The 18,336-nt window shown below is 43.9% G+C and overlaps 2 protein-coding genes across 2 annotated transcripts in view; one reads left to right on the forward strand and one right to left on the reverse strand.

The window, feature by feature from the left end:
- Window positions 1-7,400, forward strand: part of ACAP3 (ArfGAP with coiled-coil, ankyrin repeat and PH domains 3) — an 81,895-nt gene extending 74,495 nt beyond the window's left edge. The window contains exon 26 of the mRNA XM_026715700.2: window positions 5,584-7,400. Coding sequence (XP_026571485.1) covers window positions 5,584-5,690 — 107 coding nt within the window. The 3' untranslated portion in view covers window positions 5,691-7,400. The remainder of the gene's footprint in view (window positions 1-5,583) is intronic.
- Window positions 7,401-10,499: 3,099 nt separating this feature from the next.
- LOC113446192 (phospholipase A2 homolog otoconin-22-like) lies at window positions 10,500-15,313 on the reverse strand. The gene is made up of 4 exons (XM_026715730.2): window positions 15,161-15,313; window positions 14,582-14,726; window positions 12,125-12,231; window positions 10,500-10,851 (listed from the first exon to the last, which is right to left on the reverse strand). The coding sequence occupies exons 1-4, from the start codon at window positions 15,207-15,209 to the stop codon at window positions 10,706-10,708; spliced, it is 447 nt and encodes a 148-aa protein (XP_026571515.2). The 5' UTR covers window positions 15,210-15,313; the 3' UTR covers window positions 10,500-10,705.
- Between the last annotated feature and the right edge of the window lie 3,023 nt (window positions 15,314-18,336).

Below are 18,336 nucleotides of genomic sequence, written 5' to 3' on the forward strand. Positions count from 1 at the left end.
GAGGCAAAATGGCAGCTGGGCAGGGAAAACAATGAGAAAATAACACTTTTAAGATTTGAAAAGTTGTGAAGAATAGGCTGAGTGCTGTTTCCATAGGAATTTGGGGTACCCAGGGATGCTTTCACCCATAAGACTGGATTCTCACATGCCCCAATCCTAGGCCTGCAGGAAGTAGAGGATAGGTGAAACTTATGGCATAGGTTCCGTTATGGAAAGTTGACCCGAGTCAAGATAATTGGACCCGATTCAAAAAAATAGGTTTTCTCTACAGGGAAATGTCGAAATGCCCCAAGCGTTGCAGATCTTCTGTTCAGCTGGGTGAGTGGATGGATTAAATCTCCTAATCGGGTCTCTGAGTTAAAATAAATAAATAAAATAAATAATCCCCCCCCCCCCCAGTCCTCTCTTTAGGACAGCGTTGCCTCCGTGGCTCGATGTCACTTTCCCTGGGCTGCAGTGCAGAACTGTACCACCGGGGGGCAGGAACACGGGAGTGTTTCAAGGAAGAAAATAAAGTGGTTTGGGTTGTTACACCTGGCACCCAACCCCCACAGTGATGCAAGCTGGGAAAAAGTTATTTCCCTCCCTGGGGAAAACCAGGAATCGAGCTGCCCGAGAAATAGGGAAGTGCTGTAATCCACTTTCCCATCCCAGAGCGGAGGAAGAAGTCGGACTGAGTCAGATCCTAGGATCTTTTCACTTTGCGTGTCTTAAGGTTGCAAGCTTAATGCTGAGATCTTTCAGGGGATTTCTCCTTTAGACTCAGATCCTGCCTCTCTTCAAGGAGTCCAAGGCAGCAGGTTCGACATGCCTGATTCATGGTTTTCCCCATAGCGAACCTTATGCGGAGGGGCTGGACCGAGAGAGGGACGGTGGCGGGCCCTAGAGTAACCCATGGTGCTTCCATAGCTGAGGCTGAATGCAAACTGGGGTCTTCCTACCCATTGTCCTGTGCCTTAACCGAGTGTTTCTCGACCTTGGCCACTTTTAAGACAGGTGGACTTGGAAGTCCCAGAATTCTCCCAGCCTACCGTGAGGAATTCTGGGAGTCAGAGTCCACCTGTCTTAAAATGGCTGAAATTGAGAAACGCTGCCTTAACCAGTGCAGTACAGTCAATCCCGTGGGACGGCATCGGGTTTAAAACCTGATCGGAGAGGCACACGGGGTTGTGCTTAAATTCTTTCTTTAGGAACTAAGCTGGAAACTAAACTTAGGAAATGACAGGTGGATGGTTTCTGCAACGCTGGGCATCCTCACCTCAAGGGAAAAACGTATTTATTTTTATACTAGAAAAGGAAGACATTTTTGTATTTATAAAAGTTAGAGCGCCGTATATTGAATTCCGGCCCTTCCCAAGCCAGGAGTCCTACACTTTCCTATTTCAACAGCACTGAATTAAATAAAACGGGAGCGAGACATGTAGTTGAGCTGTAGTTCTTGCTTTTTTCCACCCCTGAGCTAGGAGTTATATGTATTCAGCCAAATCACTTGATGACCTTTGACGTCTTCGATACCAGGGGAGATTGCGGGAATAAACCTCGTAGCTTGGGAGAAAAACGGTAGTTTAGTGGAATAACTCAGTGGAGAGGGATGGAAGGGAATAATTTTGACGTGCAGCTTTCCATCCTTGCACCCCAAAAGTAGCCACCTGTTTCAGTTGGATGCACAGAAACCTCAGAAAGCCACCAAGTGTACTGCTCTCGTTTTCAAGTTCCAGAAATGGTGGGTTGAGAAACTGTAAATAGATTCCCGCATCTTAGTCCCTCCTTCTATCTCTTAGGCTTGCTTTGAGGACAGTCTTTGTAATACTGGTTCCTTTTTAAATTTTATTTTTTATTTTGCTCCTCTTTCTTGGGGAGGAAAAACAAACAAACAAAAAACCCCGACCTCTTATTAACTTCCTATCTTCCTCTCTCTCTCTTTTTTTTTTTTTTGCCCTACCTGGTCTGTCTGCTGAGTGCTGCTTTTGAACTTGAATTCTCTGTACGTTGTTTACCTTTGTATGATTTTTTAACAACAAGGAAAGAAAAGTTTGGCACCTACAGAGAAAAAGCCAGGGATGGGGGCAGCGGGGAGAGAGAGAGAAAAAAAAAATCTGATGCTCTAATGTCTTACTTCCTTCCTCTTCTTCCTTTTATTGTCTCTTGAAACACTGTTAATAAAAATCTAGAGTAAACGCTTTTATCTCCTCTTCTTCTTGCTTCTTGGTGTTTATTTTGTGATCTGTCACTTCTTCTCCCTGCCTTGCACCTGCATATTAACGCTCAAGCTTTGGGACCCCCCCACTCAAAAAAAAAGATTGGCATCAGCCACAATGCAGAGGGTCATTAGTGATGAAGCCGGGAGAGGCTTGGATCTTAATGGAATTGTTAAAGCACCCCTCTAGAATTAACTAAGCTGTCCCTTCTATTGTTTTCTCCAGCAATTATTTGCTTTAATTTGATGAAGAGGTCTACCTAAGTTGCAGCTGGAGACATGCTTAACTGGGAGGGAGCCTTCACTGGGAATCGCGTAGCATCGTTTAAGGCCACCAGAGGTTTCTGGGAAGCAGAGATGTTAAGGGTCCTGCTTTCCAGAGTGACTTCCATAAAGATGAAGGGTTTTGACTCTTCCCATTCTTTTTTTAATATCATCTAAGCAAAAGGTCCAGAGTCCATCTTGGCTGCGCTTCAGGGCTAGAAACCAGTGATGCTTGACTAGGGGGAGGTGTGTGTGGCCTGAGATACAGGCTAAACTGGGCAGTCAAGAAAATCTCCCAGGGACCTCCAATGGCAAAACTAAATTGCACAGAGGTGAAACTCAGGGGTGCCATTCTGGAATTAAATCGTCTGGAATCGGTTACGATTACGTTCCAAAACGTAGGCTGGGATTCAGATGACATTCTTGGGAAGAGTTCTCAAGTTTTTGGGGAACTCTTATCTTCCAAAATCAAGCACGGGCTTGCAGGACTGCTCTGTGACTCACAGCGCATCTCACCTGGCCACAGTTTCGCCACGGGTGTAGTTTACGGCGACATTTTTTTAAAAAAATTAAAAAAAGGACACTAGGTCAAAAGGTTGAGCCATGCCAACTGAGTAGTACATACCGGCTTTATCCTCCCAGGGATCAGCGGTAGACATGACTGGGGGCTACACTTCAAAGGAGTGTGGGAGGAGAAATAGTACCTCACCTCTCCTGCCCTTTCATCCTGCCAGCTTCCTCAGAGATAAGACGTAACAATTCGGGCAAAAACTCCCCGTTGGCAAGCAAGCTGCAGATAGCAGTTGGGAATGAGGCAAAGCCGGCCTTGAATTGAAAGCTCAACGCTGGGATGATTTGCAAAGAGAGCTAGCAGGGACCAGCCATTCAGAAGCTGCTTGTAACAGGGCCAACGGGTAGCCCTCAAGGAAATGTCTTCAAAAGAACAAACAAGATGGGTGGCCTTGATAAAGACCCCACTTTTTTTTTAATGCACGGCCCCTGTGTCTCCTTTTGCTCAACCCTGTCAATGGAATGGAATGGAAATAATTTCAGGGCCTGGTGATAAGGTGGAAAGGAACTTCTGCCTACTTGAAGAGTGGCAAGGACGCTGCACAACCCCTTCCACTTAGGCGTGAACTGAAGCTCCTATGGTTGTTAACCTTAAAATAACAGGAGGAGTTTCTCCTGTGGGGGGGGAGTGTAAAGATATAAGTTGAAAGGATGCTGGCGATTCCTAGAGCCAAGCTTAAGGATGATGATGATGATTTGCAATTAGCCAAAGCTTCCTGCTGGTCACTGGGTGGAGAGCAACGAAGAGAGATAAATTTAGTTTTCTCTGCACCCTGCCTAACATTTAACATAAGGAGCTCTCTCCTCTTAATTATCTCTCTGCCAATTTAATCTTCTTGCTGCATAAACTACCACTGGCGCTATTTCCTTCGTGGTTCCTGGCTGCTCTTAAAAAATACTCTCAAAAGTGCCAGACCATTAGATGCGCTTCTCTTTCGCTCCTGCTCTCTAATGGGTCACAATAGGCCTGCTCAAATCTGTCCATTTCCAACCATGTGTTTCTGCTCCAAACTATAAGCTGAAAACAGGTTGTGATATGTAAATTACTATCTTTTTACAACGTTCATTGACAGTGACGGGGATATAAAGAAAGGTGAAGAATTCACACCTCTTTGGGGGCAGAGTCTAGCTGAGTTCACTCTGCAGCCAGAGATACTGGGGATTGAAATTTTTGAGGCATTCCAGTTTTCCAAAAATTCTTCTGAAATGTGGAAGTTCCATATCATTTGATCTTGTTTCCAGCTGGAGAGTGGTTTCTTAAAACTCCTCCTTGGTTTCCATTTCCAAGTTGTATACAAAATTAGGGCTGTAATCATCTGGACGACTGTAACAAGCTGTTGTGTATGAAACATTCTGCTAATATGTTAAAAGAGTAACTCCAGTAACGGAAAGAACCTGCATGCACACAAAATGTAGCTTTTACTCAAGTTTGTTTTCCCTTTTGCGATGTTTGAACGTTGTGGACATGTGCATCACTGATAAAAATCTGAACTGGGAGATTTCAAAAGGAAAGCAAAAAAACCTGCAACAGAACGCTGCGGGAGATACTTACAACTCTCCGTTTGGGATTTAATGCTTGAAATATCCTTTTGATCAAAATTCAGGAGGAAACAAGAGCCAAGAAGAGATGTTAGGATTTCTGGAGAATTTCCCTGGACAGCTCCTCCAGGAAATGACTCCAGGCTCGTGTGTGTTCGTTTCTACAGTCCACGGTTTTTCAGTCTTGCCTTCAAGATATTTTGCATGCGCACGTTGCTATCAAGTTCAGCTTTCCTGCTGCCCGTCATTTCTGCCTTTTCCACCCAAAGAATGGTTGGGATCTGTGGACACCCTGAAACAGAAACTAGCGTGCTGTGCCAGAGCTTTTGTGTTTTACAACCTGTGTGGTGTGTGTGTGATGGGCCCGTCAAGAAAATTAATACTACTCATTGCATTAGTCTTAGATACCATACTTTCCGCTAGAGAGATTTACAAGCCACGGTTTACCATTTAGTACGTGACACAAACCCAGTCAGTGCAGGGGGGGGGGGGGTTCAATTTTTTTTAACAACCGGTTCTGTGGGCATGGCTAGGGGGCGTGGCTGGGTGGGCATGACCATGTGACTGCGGGCGTGTCTTCTCTTCTCTGATCGTTGGGAGTCGGGAAAAAAGAAATACCTTCAGGAGTGACTGGGCGGGGAAGAATGCAGTCAGGATGGCGCGCATGCGTGGTGAGGACTGACTGGGCGGGGAGGGGAGTGGCGGGAGGAGAGAGGCGGGGCCAGCCAGGGGCATGATTTGCCAGTTCTCCGAACTGCGCAGAATTGTAACAAAACCGGTTCCATTGACCGGTAGAATCCCACCCCTGAGTCAATGTGGTTTTTGTACTAAATCACACAACCTTCACGGGATGTGTGAACATGGCCAGCGTTTTCAGGCATCCTCCCCTCTTCTTCTTCTTCTCCCCAAAAAACTGAGCTTATTCGCCAGGAGGAAAACCAACATGCATGAAATCCCACCTTCTCCTTAAACCTGGTGTGATCAATGCCATTGTTGTGTTCTTTCTCCCACAGGAGATGCCACTTACCTTGACATCTTCCGGGACTTTTCCCACATGGCATCCAACAATCCTGAGAAACTCAACCGGCGTAGCCTTCATTTCCATCCTTCTTATCGATAGTTTTCGCCTCCGGCGTCTACTTCTGATGGTAAACCCAAAGGAGTAACCGAGAGATGAGGGTTTTTGGTTTTTGTTTTCCTGTGTGACCAAAACACAAAAACGAGGAGGGATAACTTGTAAAGAGCTGGGTCTATCTGAGATGCGACGTCTCTACGCATCCTCTAAAACGCACGCCAGTTTCGACACACCTTCCCCAAGGAGGTTTTTCCCTCCATTCCCCAGACTTTCTGAACAATAATGGCACGTCCTTGCAAATACATCTGCCAGAATGATTAGCCACAGAAATGGATCAACACAAACTAGAAGGTTTTTCTATGGTTTTCTTCCTTACTGGTCAGGGAGTTGCCTTCTTCGCTGGCGCTTCGTTTTCTTTCTGGCAGCTGGCTGCCAGTTGCAAACATAAGACAAACAAGGTCATAATAGCTGCCTGACAGGGTCTGATAGGGAAGGATTATTCCCATCTATTACTAGTCTTGGCTCATCAGGGGTTCAATTTAATTGTAGCTCATGAAAGAAAATACAGTTTGACGGGACCCATTCCAAAGGCAGTGCATTATGGTTTAGCCAACCAGCAGGCTGGGGACCACTGGTGGTCCATGAGAAAATTTTGGTAGTCCACAGGGAAATGTCACCCCTAAACAATTAATCCAGGATGCATGGGAATACAAGGCTGTGCCTCCCAAATGGCCCACGGGAACTCGCCCCACGCGCCTGGCCACCGGGCTGCTTCTTTCCGCTTCTTTCTTCTTCTGCTTTTGGCTGCACGCAAGGAAAGCAGCCAAAGTCTTTCTTTCTCTCCCCCAAACTCTGCCAGAAATGAGTCTTTGGGACCCTGCAAGGCATCCTGCTCCAAGAGGCTGCACCAGCGTGACAAGTCTCACAAAGACTCATTTCTGGCGGAGTTTGTGGGACAGAAAGAAAGACTTCTGCTGCTTCTGCTGCTTTCCTTGCATGAAGTCAAAAGTCTCTCTCTCTCTCTCTCTCCCCCTGAGAATGGAGCTGGAGGTGTTATCCTGTGATCCCCCCAAAAGAACGATCGATTGTTAGGAAAACAGGGTGGGGAATTTTCCTGCAGACTATTGGGGGGATTTTCCCAGGGTCTCTTAGTCCGCAGGATTTAAAATTATGAGTTTGGTGGTTGGTGAGGTCCAAAAGGTTGGCGACCCCTGGTTTAGCATGAAGTCCAATTCAGACAATTTGGGATCATTTGCTTCCTTTTCTTTCTGAATGGATGGATGGGGTGAATGGTTGGAAGAAAATATTGGTGGACTAGAACTCAAAGTCTGGCTTCCTGGCTAACTTGTTGGCAGATGAGAACTTAGTCCCAGAGCTATGCCTTCAGATTAAGTCATTGCCAGGTTTCTGTCTTTTTCAAAATTGGAAAGAGAAATGTTAAAGGCAATGTCTTCCAGGAACTAACTCATTGGCAAAATGGAACCTTTCTGGTGAAATCTGAAGTTTGATTAGGGGGATTTGAATTTCAATTATGCACCAGAACACTTGATATAATCTTATTGTGGGGTACTGTGGGAAATTGAGACGGCTGGCCCGGCTCTCTTAGTCATAATTTGGTAAATGTGCCATAGTCACCCTATTGCTTGCTAAAATATTTTGATGTCTTTTCTTCCTTCTCTTTTTTTAAACAACAAAAATGGATGGAAAGTGTTATTTTTATAAAAAAAATACTCACATCGTTTCATGGTTTTTTTTTTTAAAAAAAACAAGGTTATAGGGAAGAGTTTTGTACTGGTACAGACCTCTTCTTGGAAGTGCTTAATTTTTTAGTGTGTATAGAAGTCCTTGTTTAATATGCTAAAAATGTAATATATCTCCAAGCAAAATATAAGTATTTGTAAAATCTTGGTGGGGGGTGGGCAGAAGAGAGAGAGAGTGGATGAGATGGACAGCAATGCCTTATTTACAAGAGTATAAATAAACTTGGGAGAGAGATTTTTCTTCCAAATAAACCAACTATGGTTTCCTTGTAATTTTTTTTCTGGTTTGGACCTCTTTTAAATTGATGAGAAATTATGTCATGCTATATTTTATAGGATAAAATTTATTGGGAACAGTTTTATGGCCTGGAAGACAGGTGGCTTCTTTTTTGGTAAGCTAGAATAAGTACTTTGTGTTCTAAGGTTAAGAAGCCAAAATATTTTCCTTTGAAATGTTTATACTTCTGCTTTCTTAGTAATGCTATTAAATTATATGTTAGGGAGGGATTAATTGCAGACTTCTAAGAGCAAACAGTTCTGATGCTTTATAAAATGCACACTGCAACAGAAGACATACGTAGAGGTAGTTGTCGACTTACGACCACAAATGAAACTGGGATTTCTGTTGTTATGTAAGGTGGCTGTAAAGAAATGTGTGCCCAATTGGGTGACCTTTTTTCGCTGTGACTCTAAAGCAAATTGCTACAGTTGTTAAGTAAATCGTGTTGTTAAGCAAACCCCACTTGCTTTATGGACTTTGCTTGTCGTAAGCCGGCTGGGAAGTTTGCAAGTGGCGATCATCTCTCTCTCTCTCTCTCTCTCTCTCACACACACACACACACACACACACACACACACACACATACACGGATGTTGCAACCATTGTAAATGTTTCCAATGGATGGAAACTCACCAAGGAGACCTGGAATTAAGGAGAAACTTCCTAACAGGGAGGACAATTAGCCGGGGGAACAGCTTGCCACCAGAAGTTGTGGGTGCTTAATCACCTGGAAGTTTTTAAGAAGAGACTGGGCAGGCACCTGTCTGGAATGACAATAGGGTCTCCTGCTTGAGCTGGGGGCTGGACTAGAAGACCTCCAAGGTCCCTTCCAGCTCTATTCTGATTGATTGAAATACATGCCGGTTGCCAAGCACTCAAATGTCGCATCACATGGACTGTGCCAGTTGTAAAGGTGAGGACCGATTGTCAGTCTTTTTTTTTTTCCAGTGCCGTTGTAACTCGGAACGGTCACTAAATGAATAGTTGTAAGTTGAGGACTACTTGTTCAGCCGTTTTTCTTGCACCTTCTCTATCTCTGTCATTTCTCAACCTGCAAATAGGGGAGGTTCTGCCTGTGAGGCTAGAGATGTGATGCTATATGGGTTGCACATTTGTTTATGTGTGTGCAGGTAGTCCTCGACCTACAACAGTTTGTTTAGTGACCGTTCCAAGTTACAAGGGCACTGAAAAAAAGGGACTTGCGACCCATTTTTCACGGTTACGACCTTTGCAGCATCCCCACGGCCACGTCTTGGCAATCGATTCACATTTATGACACCGAAATACAATTTTACCATATTTTATCTATGTCTCAAATTATTGCATTTTATTTCAATTTCATTTTAGACCGTGTTTTATTCCAATTTCATTTTACATTGTATTTTATTCCAATTCCATTTTAAATTGCTTTTATTTTAGTAATCATTTGTTTCTGGAACTTTGCACTTCGATATGGCCCAAGGGCTAATCAATAAAGAAAGATACTAAAGGCTCACGTTTACAACCGTTGCGGTGTCCCGGGGTCACGAGATTCCCTTTTGTGACCTTCTGACAAAGTGAATACAATGAGGAAGCCAGATTCACTTAAGAACAGGGTTACCAATTTAAGAACTTCACTGATTCACTTAAACCACTGCGGCAAGGAAGGTCGTAAAACGGCACTTAACAACTGTCTCATTTAACAACAGAAATGTTGGGCTCGATTGTGGTTGTAAGCTGAGGACTACCTGTATTATTAGATCTTATTTCACACCATGGGGTTTTGGCAGGCCCAATCCTGGACTGTTCAGTTTGCTTTTTCGAATCCTTTTGTCAGGATTCCGGCAGTTACCCGCAATTAAATCATGAGTCTCGAGCCAAACTTCCAAAACCTCAAAAGGATTTATTGGGAGTTAACATGTCCGGCACTGCCTGGGTGTAGCCGACTCTGAGACACATCATTCATTGTCGCCCTTTTCTCTATCCCCTGGTTGTGTCATAAATCATATTCTCCAATGGGACACATCCATAGCCAAGAGTCATCAGTCATGCTCTCCAGTTAGAAGTTTGAGGGGCAGAAACTTCAGTAGCCTAGTTACTATCTTTGAAAACATTTATGGAATACACTTTCGGTTTTGTAAACTGCTGCACTGCTCCCCCCCGCCCCCCTTTCTGTTGGCAACTCGAAAAAGACCATAGAAATATTTTATGAGTTGACATCTTTCCCTTGAATGTGAATGGGAATGCCAGCACACAGTCAGCCTTCGTTTGGCTCCGTTTCATGTTTGCTCAATCCCGTGTCGGCTTCAGTCTGGTGTGTTTTTTTTTAACCAGTGCCAAAGCAACACAATCTGCCCGAAAATGTGTATGTGTCTTTTTTTTTTTTTTAACGCCAGACTCAAACAGATGCATGTTTTCTACCATGGGTTTGATTCAGAGGTGGTATTCAGCAGGTTCTGACAAGTTCTGCAGAACCAGTAGAGGAAATTTTGAATAGTTTGGAGAACCGGCAAATACCAGCTCTGACTGGCCCCACATCCATCTATTCTCCGCCTCCTGAGTCCCAGCTGATTGGCTGGGTCTCCTTTGGTTGCCCTGCACAGGAGAACAGAGCTGGAAAGCAGGTTAGTGGGGTGGGGTAAGAATGGAGATTTTTCAGCATCCTTCCCCTTGCCACACCCACCAAGCCACATCCACAGAACCGGTAGCAAAAAAAATTGAATCTCACCACTGGTGTGATTTTCTACACACACACACACACACACACACACACACCAATGTAGTGCACCAGGTGCCTTTAAGCCAAACTAAATTGCGTGCTGAAGAACAAGAGGGTAGGTTGATGACATGTTTATTTTGCCCTAGGTTAATGCATATATATTTATATATATATGTATCGTATCATTGGCTTTTCTTACTTCTTATAAAGAGAGCTTTGGGTCTCCTTCGTGCGGTTCCGGTTTTGCAGAGAAGCGACTGAGAAAGCAGGCAGAATTTTGACAGGGTGAGCAGTTCCGTCCTCCAGCTGAAGGAAATGAGCTTCAACAGAATGGACGCTGGGCCCTGCAGTTGGCCACTGGAAGGTTTCTGAATTGAGGGTTGTACGTGAAAAGATGTTTCTGGAAGCAACTGGCAGCTTTCTGGTCACACTCACACACCATTTTCTCACAGCGGTCCCTTGATTTGACTGCGGAGAGGGAAGACCATGGCTAAATGCACATATGAGAACACAAACCGAAGGTAGATCAGCCTGATTTGGGCAGATTAGAATACAGTGGCTGGCAGGGTTTACCTCAGGGGTGTCCAACCTTGGCAACTTTAAAGACTTGGGGACTTCAACTCCAAACTGGCTGGCTGGCTGGGAGGAATTCTGGGAGTTGAAATCCAAGAGGGATCTTGGAGTCTTAGTGGACAACCAGCTAAATATGAGCCAGCAGTGTGAGGTGCCAGCCAAAAAAGCCAATGCAATCCTAAACTGAATTAACAGAGGGATACAATCAAGAACAAGGGAGGAACTAATACCACTCTATAAAGCCTTAGTAAGACCAAACCTAGAGTCCTGCATCCAGTTTTGGTCATCACACTATAAAAAAGATGTTGAGACTCAAAGTACAGAGACCAGGATGATTAGGAGACTGGAGACTAAAACATACAGTGAATGGTTGCAGGAACTGGGCCTGGCTAGTCTAGGGAAGAGAAAGACCAGGGGAGACAGGAGAGCAGCCTTCCAATATTTGAGGGGCTGCCACAGAGAGGAGGAAGGGGGTCAAGCTATTCTCCAAGGCACCCGAAGGCCAGACAAGGAATAATGGATAGAAATTGAACAAGGAGAGATTCAACCTGGAAATAAGGAGAAACTTTCTGACGGTGAGAACAATCAACTAATGGAACAGAAGTTGCCCTCGGAAGTTGTGGGAGCTTCATCACTTGAGACTTTCAAGAGGAGATTGGACTCCCATCTGTCAAAAATAGTGTAAGGTCTCCTGCTTGGGCAGGGAGTTGGACTAGATGACTTACAAGGTCCCTTCCAACTCTGATTATCTGTTATCTGTTAAATCCACAAATCTTAAAGTTGCCAAGATTGGACACCCAGGTTTATTTGTTTTTCTTTTTTTACTTTTTTGCCTTAAAAAAGGGGTGTATGAAATTTAGGGTGACATCTTCCCTTGCAGGCCAACGAAGGTCACTTACAAAATCTAAGCCAAGTGAAAAGTGGCTGCAAATAGGCCAGCTTCTGGACTAAATTATGATTTAACAAGCTACCGCAGTCTGGGTCACAGAAGCCCTAGTACTCATGCTAAGCCATAAATTACAGCTTGCAATGGCTGAGTTCCCACGTTGCACAAAGTTTAAATCCAAGTAATCTAGTGGCCTGCTTAGCTGGACTCTCTTCTCAGTTTGATCTTTTTGCAAACCGCTACTTTGATCCAATTCTCCAGTTTAGCGTCTCTTTAACTTACCGCACTTGACTTTATCTCTCTGGGCATAAAACTGGTAGTTGAGGACTTTGGGGTTGCAGCCGTACATCTCCGCCTTGTTGTAACAACAGTCATGGCTGTGGCAACACCTTTCGGTAGAAAAAGAAAACGCACATGTCCAGAGCGATAAATGAACATGGCTCAGTCAGGAGGGCTGTGGCCACCGAACGCCTTTGCGCAGAATTATATAACGTCTCCAGTTTTGATTTCTTAATACGCAGCACTGAGACTCTAGGAGGTCCACAGCCATTTTGGACAAGGACTGAAATGGAATAAGAAAAGAATATAGCTCGCTCACTCACCCTGCACCTTTGGTCACACCTCCTCCTTCTATCACAGGACAAACTTCTCGCGTTGCTCTGCTAAGTCCTGATATAGTTTATGGTAGGAAGTCTCTGGCAACTTTCGGATTCGGGATAATGCCAGTGTTCCAGAAAACCTCCACTCCAACCAAATAACTCTGAGACAGACATCCTCTCAAAAGTTCTGTTTTATTTGGATAATAAACTGGCACATCTGGGAAATCCTGAATCTGAAAGTTCTGGGTTTCCTTGCAATAAGTAAAACCTACAAATCCACCCATCATTGCATCACATGCCCCAATCACCATCCGTCCCAACTTGAGACTTCCCCCTCACCCAGGTGCAGAAATAACATGACCTTGACTTCGAAGAAGAATGCTATTGTGTCTAACCACACATGCTCCAAGAAATTCCCTCCTCCCATTTTCCCTGGCTCAAGAATGTGGCAGTGAGGAAGCATCTGGTCTCAATATGGCTCTCAAAACTGACACTCTGGCAGCTTTAAGACTTGTGGACTTCTTCTGTTGCTTATTTTACTGCAACAGAGAGAGTCGGAAGTCAAATGTTTCTTTTTCTTCTTCCTTATCCTTCCTCACTTCTTTTTCTTATCTTTCTCTCCGCTGCTTTCCTATTTACTTTTCTATTTTGTATCTTATCTTATAACTCAATCAAAATGATAAACTCAAAAACTTGTGGACTTCAACTCCCAGAATTCCTCAGCTACTCATGTTGACTGAGGAATTCTAAAAGTTGAAGTATTAAACTGGCCAAGTTCGGAGACCCTTGGTTTAGGGAAGACGAACTTCTTGTAGGTTAAATAAAATATAAAAATAGCAGTAAAATAAAACATGACGCATCTTTCTCACCTAGCCAGCCAGTATCTTATAGCAGAAAAATTTCCAAGAAATGAGACGAGATTAAAACAGTGGAAGTACCAGCCTACTTGAACTTTAAAATATCTAATGCAATTGAAGGCAATATGGAATGGCATACACCTGAGGGAGCTGGCTGGCAGAGTTCTTCAGTGTTTCGCATTGAAGGGAGACCTCCCTTATCTGCCAGCCATGACTGACTGCTTTTGCAGGGCAAATAATTCACTTTGACAAGGGAGCTACCTGCAAGACCGTGCCTGTTCCACATAGATGCCACAGCAGAAAGGAAATATCTGAAATCTGAAATCAGTAGTTCATTCCTACTTTGGAGCTGGATGTATAATTCAGCCAGAGGCTTCTTTCTTCCTTAGCACTTGCAATTTTTGGTAAGCAAATTAAATATACTAATTTTAATAGATAAAATTCAAAAATACAAGGATGGGGTAGGTGGAAGTAAGCCTTTACTGGCACATGAGTGCTGCCTGGAAAATAAATTGGCAACGCGTGCATGAAACACGAGAAGGGTTTTTGTTTTTTTTTAGTTTTAATCTTGGTAGCTTTCTTTTCTGGCTGGATTTGCATCTTGGGTGAAGATCATCAGTTATTTTGTCAGTTTGTTCTGTCTATGTCGCCGCAATTTTCAGATGCTCAGCAGCCTACATGATATGAACCCAGTAACCCCCCACAAAAATCCATGGTGCATCTAATAAAAACATCATGTATCTAGGTGCTAAAATTCACAAATGAACAAACCACATTAAGAATACCACCCCCCCCCACCCACCCCCCAAAAAAAAGGACAGGCAAAAAAGAATAAAACCAATAACAAATGAACTTGACTGGAAAAACTAAGTTTTTTTAAAAAAACATCCTTCTGAAAGTCATGAGAGAAGGAGCTAATTTGATTGCCCCCGGGAGCCATTCCAAAGCACGGACAATGCTTGGGATGATCTCTCTTCAAACATGGTACAAAGCTAGAAAATGGGCTAATTGACAGCCAAGTTAAATGAATGTGCGAATGCAGTTTCTAAAAACAGTAGCTGGAGTTCAAGAAAAAAGACGGGTGTTACCCCAAAGGGGTCCACTCCAGCTCTGATTACACCCACTGATTTCTCAAATTTCTCCCACTCCAGTGGAATCCTTAGGACATTCCACATGTATTAGGCCACTTTTTGAGCTTCTCTTTTCAGCGTGAAATCCCGATGGCCCCTGGATTGTAGGCAAAGGTCGATACCGTTGGATGAAAAGGGAAGGTAACCCCTCACCTGTCGATGGCATCTACAGGAAGGCCTTGAGTCCCAGGTCCGCAGTGGCACCCATAGTTGGTGAAGTTTGCCAGGCCGTAGGTAACGGTGCTGAGTTGGATCATCTCATTGAACTGAGAAGGTGTGCCGGTCACAAGAGCCAATCCTGAAAAAGAGGAATTGTTCATTTTAGGGAAGCAGAAAGGGGGGAGTCCCAAGGCCATAGAGCAGAGGGTCTTTAAACCTGACAGCTTTCAGACTTGTGGACTTCAACTCCCAGAATTCCTCCTCCAGTCCATGTTCGCTCAGGAATTCTGGGAGTTGGAAGTCCACAAGTCTTAAACACGCCAAGTTTGAAGACCCTTGCCATAGAGTCTGCCTTAGTTAGTCTGCCCGTTTCCCCTTCCCAGCATGCTTCATTCCCTCACTCCAATTTGGCTTAACGACGGAGCCAACTCAGAACGAAAGTCACTGTCTTTGAGAAAAAAAAATCTCTCCACATCTCCCCCGCAAAACCACATTTTTAAAATAAAAGACATGGCAAAGAGCACCTACGATTCCACTCTTGAAAGAAGAGGAACAGCAGAGGAATTGACTTACCACAAGCCAAAACCAGGACGGAGATGACAAGAGGCTTCATCTCTCCCATGGAGCAACAGCCCAAAACGAATCGGGTTCAGCTGCTGGAGGGCTGGTCTTGTGCAATTTTTCTGGAGCCACCTATCGCCCTTTATAGGCACCCAAGCAATCAAATCCTTGGATGAAATTACCTGTCCCTCCAGCCACTGTTCATAATAATTATACCCCAAGAACAAAACAAAACAAAGCTAGGGACCATAATTACCAAGGAGGTCTGAAAACACTCGGATAATTGTGTTGGATGGTACCCAAGGATGAGGGCGGAGTCTTTGTCTAAGCATTATTATTATTATTATTTTTAGGGCCACTGACCACTGCTTTATATTTATTTAAAACCTTGAGGAAAACACCACCTGGAGACAAGAGCCTTAGTGAGAGGCGAAATCAATATATATATATGTTGGCCGATATCATGCTTGTTTAAGCATATGCAGAGGTCCATTTGAGATTAATTGATATTTTTCCTTTTTTCTTAACCTTTGTAAACAATGGGCCTGAAAATGTGTGCGTATGTTCTACTTTTAAGTATTCCCCCGCCACCCCTTCAACATCTCAATTCTAAATCTGTTATTGTTGTGGTTAGCTGGCAGCCGGTGAGGACGATAGGCACATTACTTTTGGTCAAGCACAGTGATGGTTTGGTATAACCAGAAGCCATTTTTCTTAGCTTACACACATCCTCAATTTATACGCCCGTGACCCACATGGAAAACCAATGAGACTCTCTTGGTAGTTGAGATCTGCTTTACTAGGCCTTTACTAGGCCTTTTGTGAATACCACCTGCAATCTTCCACCTAGAAGGGGTGGGAAGAAGACAAGGGCAGAATAAGGTAGAGTGCCCTGGATGACAAAGACCACTGTGAGCCACATCTGGACCCTTTGAATGCAGATTTTATTTTGTGAACACTGAGCTATGATTTGTCTCTGTCTGTTACTAACATTTTCCTTGAGTTCTTGTTTCCCTTTTTAACCAATTTCTGGCCTTTCCGTATTACTGAAAGACCTTCAGTAATGGAAGGAATGACTTCTCACTAGAAGTTGTGGGTGCTTCAACATGGAGGCTTCTAAGAGGAGACTGGACAACAATTTGACTGAAATGGTTTCTTGTTTTGGACAGGGGTTGGACTATAAGACCTCCAAGATGCCTTCCAAGTCTGTTTACTCTACTCTACTCTACTCTACTCTACTCTACTCTACCCTACCCTACCCTACCCTACCCTACCCTACCCTACCCTATCTTGTGGGAAATTATTCCATATTAACTGAAAGAGCTTTTTGTCTGGAATTAGATCGGGGGGCATCCTGTCTAAGATTCATTCATTCATTCATTCATTCTCCCTCCCTCGCTCCCCCCCCCTCTCTCTCTCTCACACACACACACACACACACTTACACACACACACAATATTTCCCATCAACTGTTACATGGCTCTTTTAAGACCTTAAAGACCGAATCTGGTTTCCTCCAGTGAAGGGTTACAAGTTAATTACAGAGTTCCAAAGAACTCTTGTTCCCTTGGCAGAGAGGGAACAAAAATAAAGTACAAAATATTATTATCTAAAATAAATGGATGGTTCTTTCATTTATCTGTCCTTGATGACATGTTCATTACATCGGAAGGAACAGGGAGGGCCATCGTAAACGTTTCTTTGTTTTCTCTTCTTTGTCCGCTGATTGTCCCTGGCTCAAGCGTAAACACTGATGGGGAATGAGGTGATCTTAGGGTAATTTAACCGCTGAGGTCATGGGCCATTTCTCATCTCGAGGGACAGAAAGCCACCCGCAAAGGCGGCAATTTGGCAACCAGAAGGAAGAGTTTAGTCAGAGGGGAGAAACTGGATTACATGATGTGGACAGAGGTGAAACTTAACATTTTGTCAAGCTAGTTAAGGCACAATAACATGAGAAATAGTCAGCTTGCCTTCTGACATGGGCTGATGTCCTGGAGATGAGGAAATAGTTCTCAAAATGTCCTGTTAGATGGTTTGATCAAAAGTGAGGGTTGTACAGTAAGGTGACCTTTTGATTTGTTCATAGGTTTGGGGTTTTATTTTTAGACTTCTGTTTTTTTTTAGACTTCTGCAATCAAAAATCCGTTGGGTTTAATGACATCTTCTATTTGAAAAGGGGAATCTGAAATTATTCATCGTCTCAGACAATTCCAGGTGGCATTTTTAGTAGCTGGGCAAGTAGATCATGATCAAGTCATTCCATTAGAAAAACCAGGAAAGAAAATAAGATAGCTTGAGCCCACGTCAACCGTTCAAGGAGGCTGAGCCTTTCAGAGCAGCCACGTGGAGCGTTATCGCCCCATTTTTCTTTCGCAAATGGAAAATTAAGAAGGGGAAAAAGAAGTATATATGAAAATGCACACCCAGATTTTTCAATGGAGATGACCCTTCCCTTGCATGCAAGTTCATGATTTGTTTCAGAAGAAACCACAACGCCCTTTGGAATAAGATGTGCTGGATCAGGAATGCAAGATGTGGGACCAGTCACACAGTATCTTTGCTCCAGCTAGGACTTTCAGCCAGTGACTTTCTCTGGTGCACAACGTTCCCACTGGTCTTCGTGTTCCTTTTTTTGCTTTGCTTTTCTTAGAGGGCATCTATTCTCTTTTTCCTTTCATCCTTTGGCCTGCTTTCCAAGGCAGATGTTATGGGATCGGGTGGGATTCCAGGGTCAGGATGGTTATCGATGGCTCTCAAAAGAAGATGTCAACTCGTAAAGCATTTCTGTGCCTGCTTTAGAGTTGCCATAAACAAGTGGGGGGGGGGAGGAGCAGGGTGGCAGTTTAAAACCAGAAGTACATTCCTACCATTATCTTAAAAAGATTGTAATCCAAGCTGCCGGATCTTCTGGCCAGCGAAATCCCTTAATTGGAGAAAGTGATTGATGACACTTAGCCCATGAACGTGCTTCATTGGAGCGTCTGATTTATGATACACCCAGGGAGGAGAGGGGAAACAGGGTCACATGTGACTGTAAATTACGTATGCCGGAGTTGGCGTCATACAGGCTAATGCTGGTCATGTTGTTCCTAATAAATCTTCTGGATTCTTTTGAAGCTTGGCTCGAGGCTCATGATTTAATTAGGGCAACTGACGGAATCCTAACAGAAGGAGGATTTCAATT

The sequence above is a fragment of the Pseudonaja textilis genome, chromosome 18 (assembly GCF_049901715.1).
Source record: "Pseudonaja textilis isolate UNSWEBS1 chromosome 18, rPseTex1.2, whole genome shotgun sequence".
In the NCBI taxonomy this organism is placed as follows: domain Eukaryota; kingdom Metazoa; phylum Chordata; class Lepidosauria; order Squamata; family Elapidae; genus Pseudonaja; species Pseudonaja textilis.

Coding starts and splice junctions, on each gene's coding strand:
- LOC113446192 (XM_026715730.2), bottom strand. CDS start 15,209: ATGGGAGAGATGAAGCCTCTTGTCATCTCCGTCCTGGTTTTGGCTTGT. Junction 14,727..15,160: donor CGTCCTGGTTTTGGCTTGTG/GTAAGTCAATTC, acceptor CCTCTTTTTCAG/GATTGGCTCTTGTGACCGGC. Junction 10,852..12,124: donor GAGAGATAAAGTCAAGTGCG/GTAAGTTAAAGA, acceptor CCCTCTCCGCAG/TCAAATCAAGGGACCGCTGT.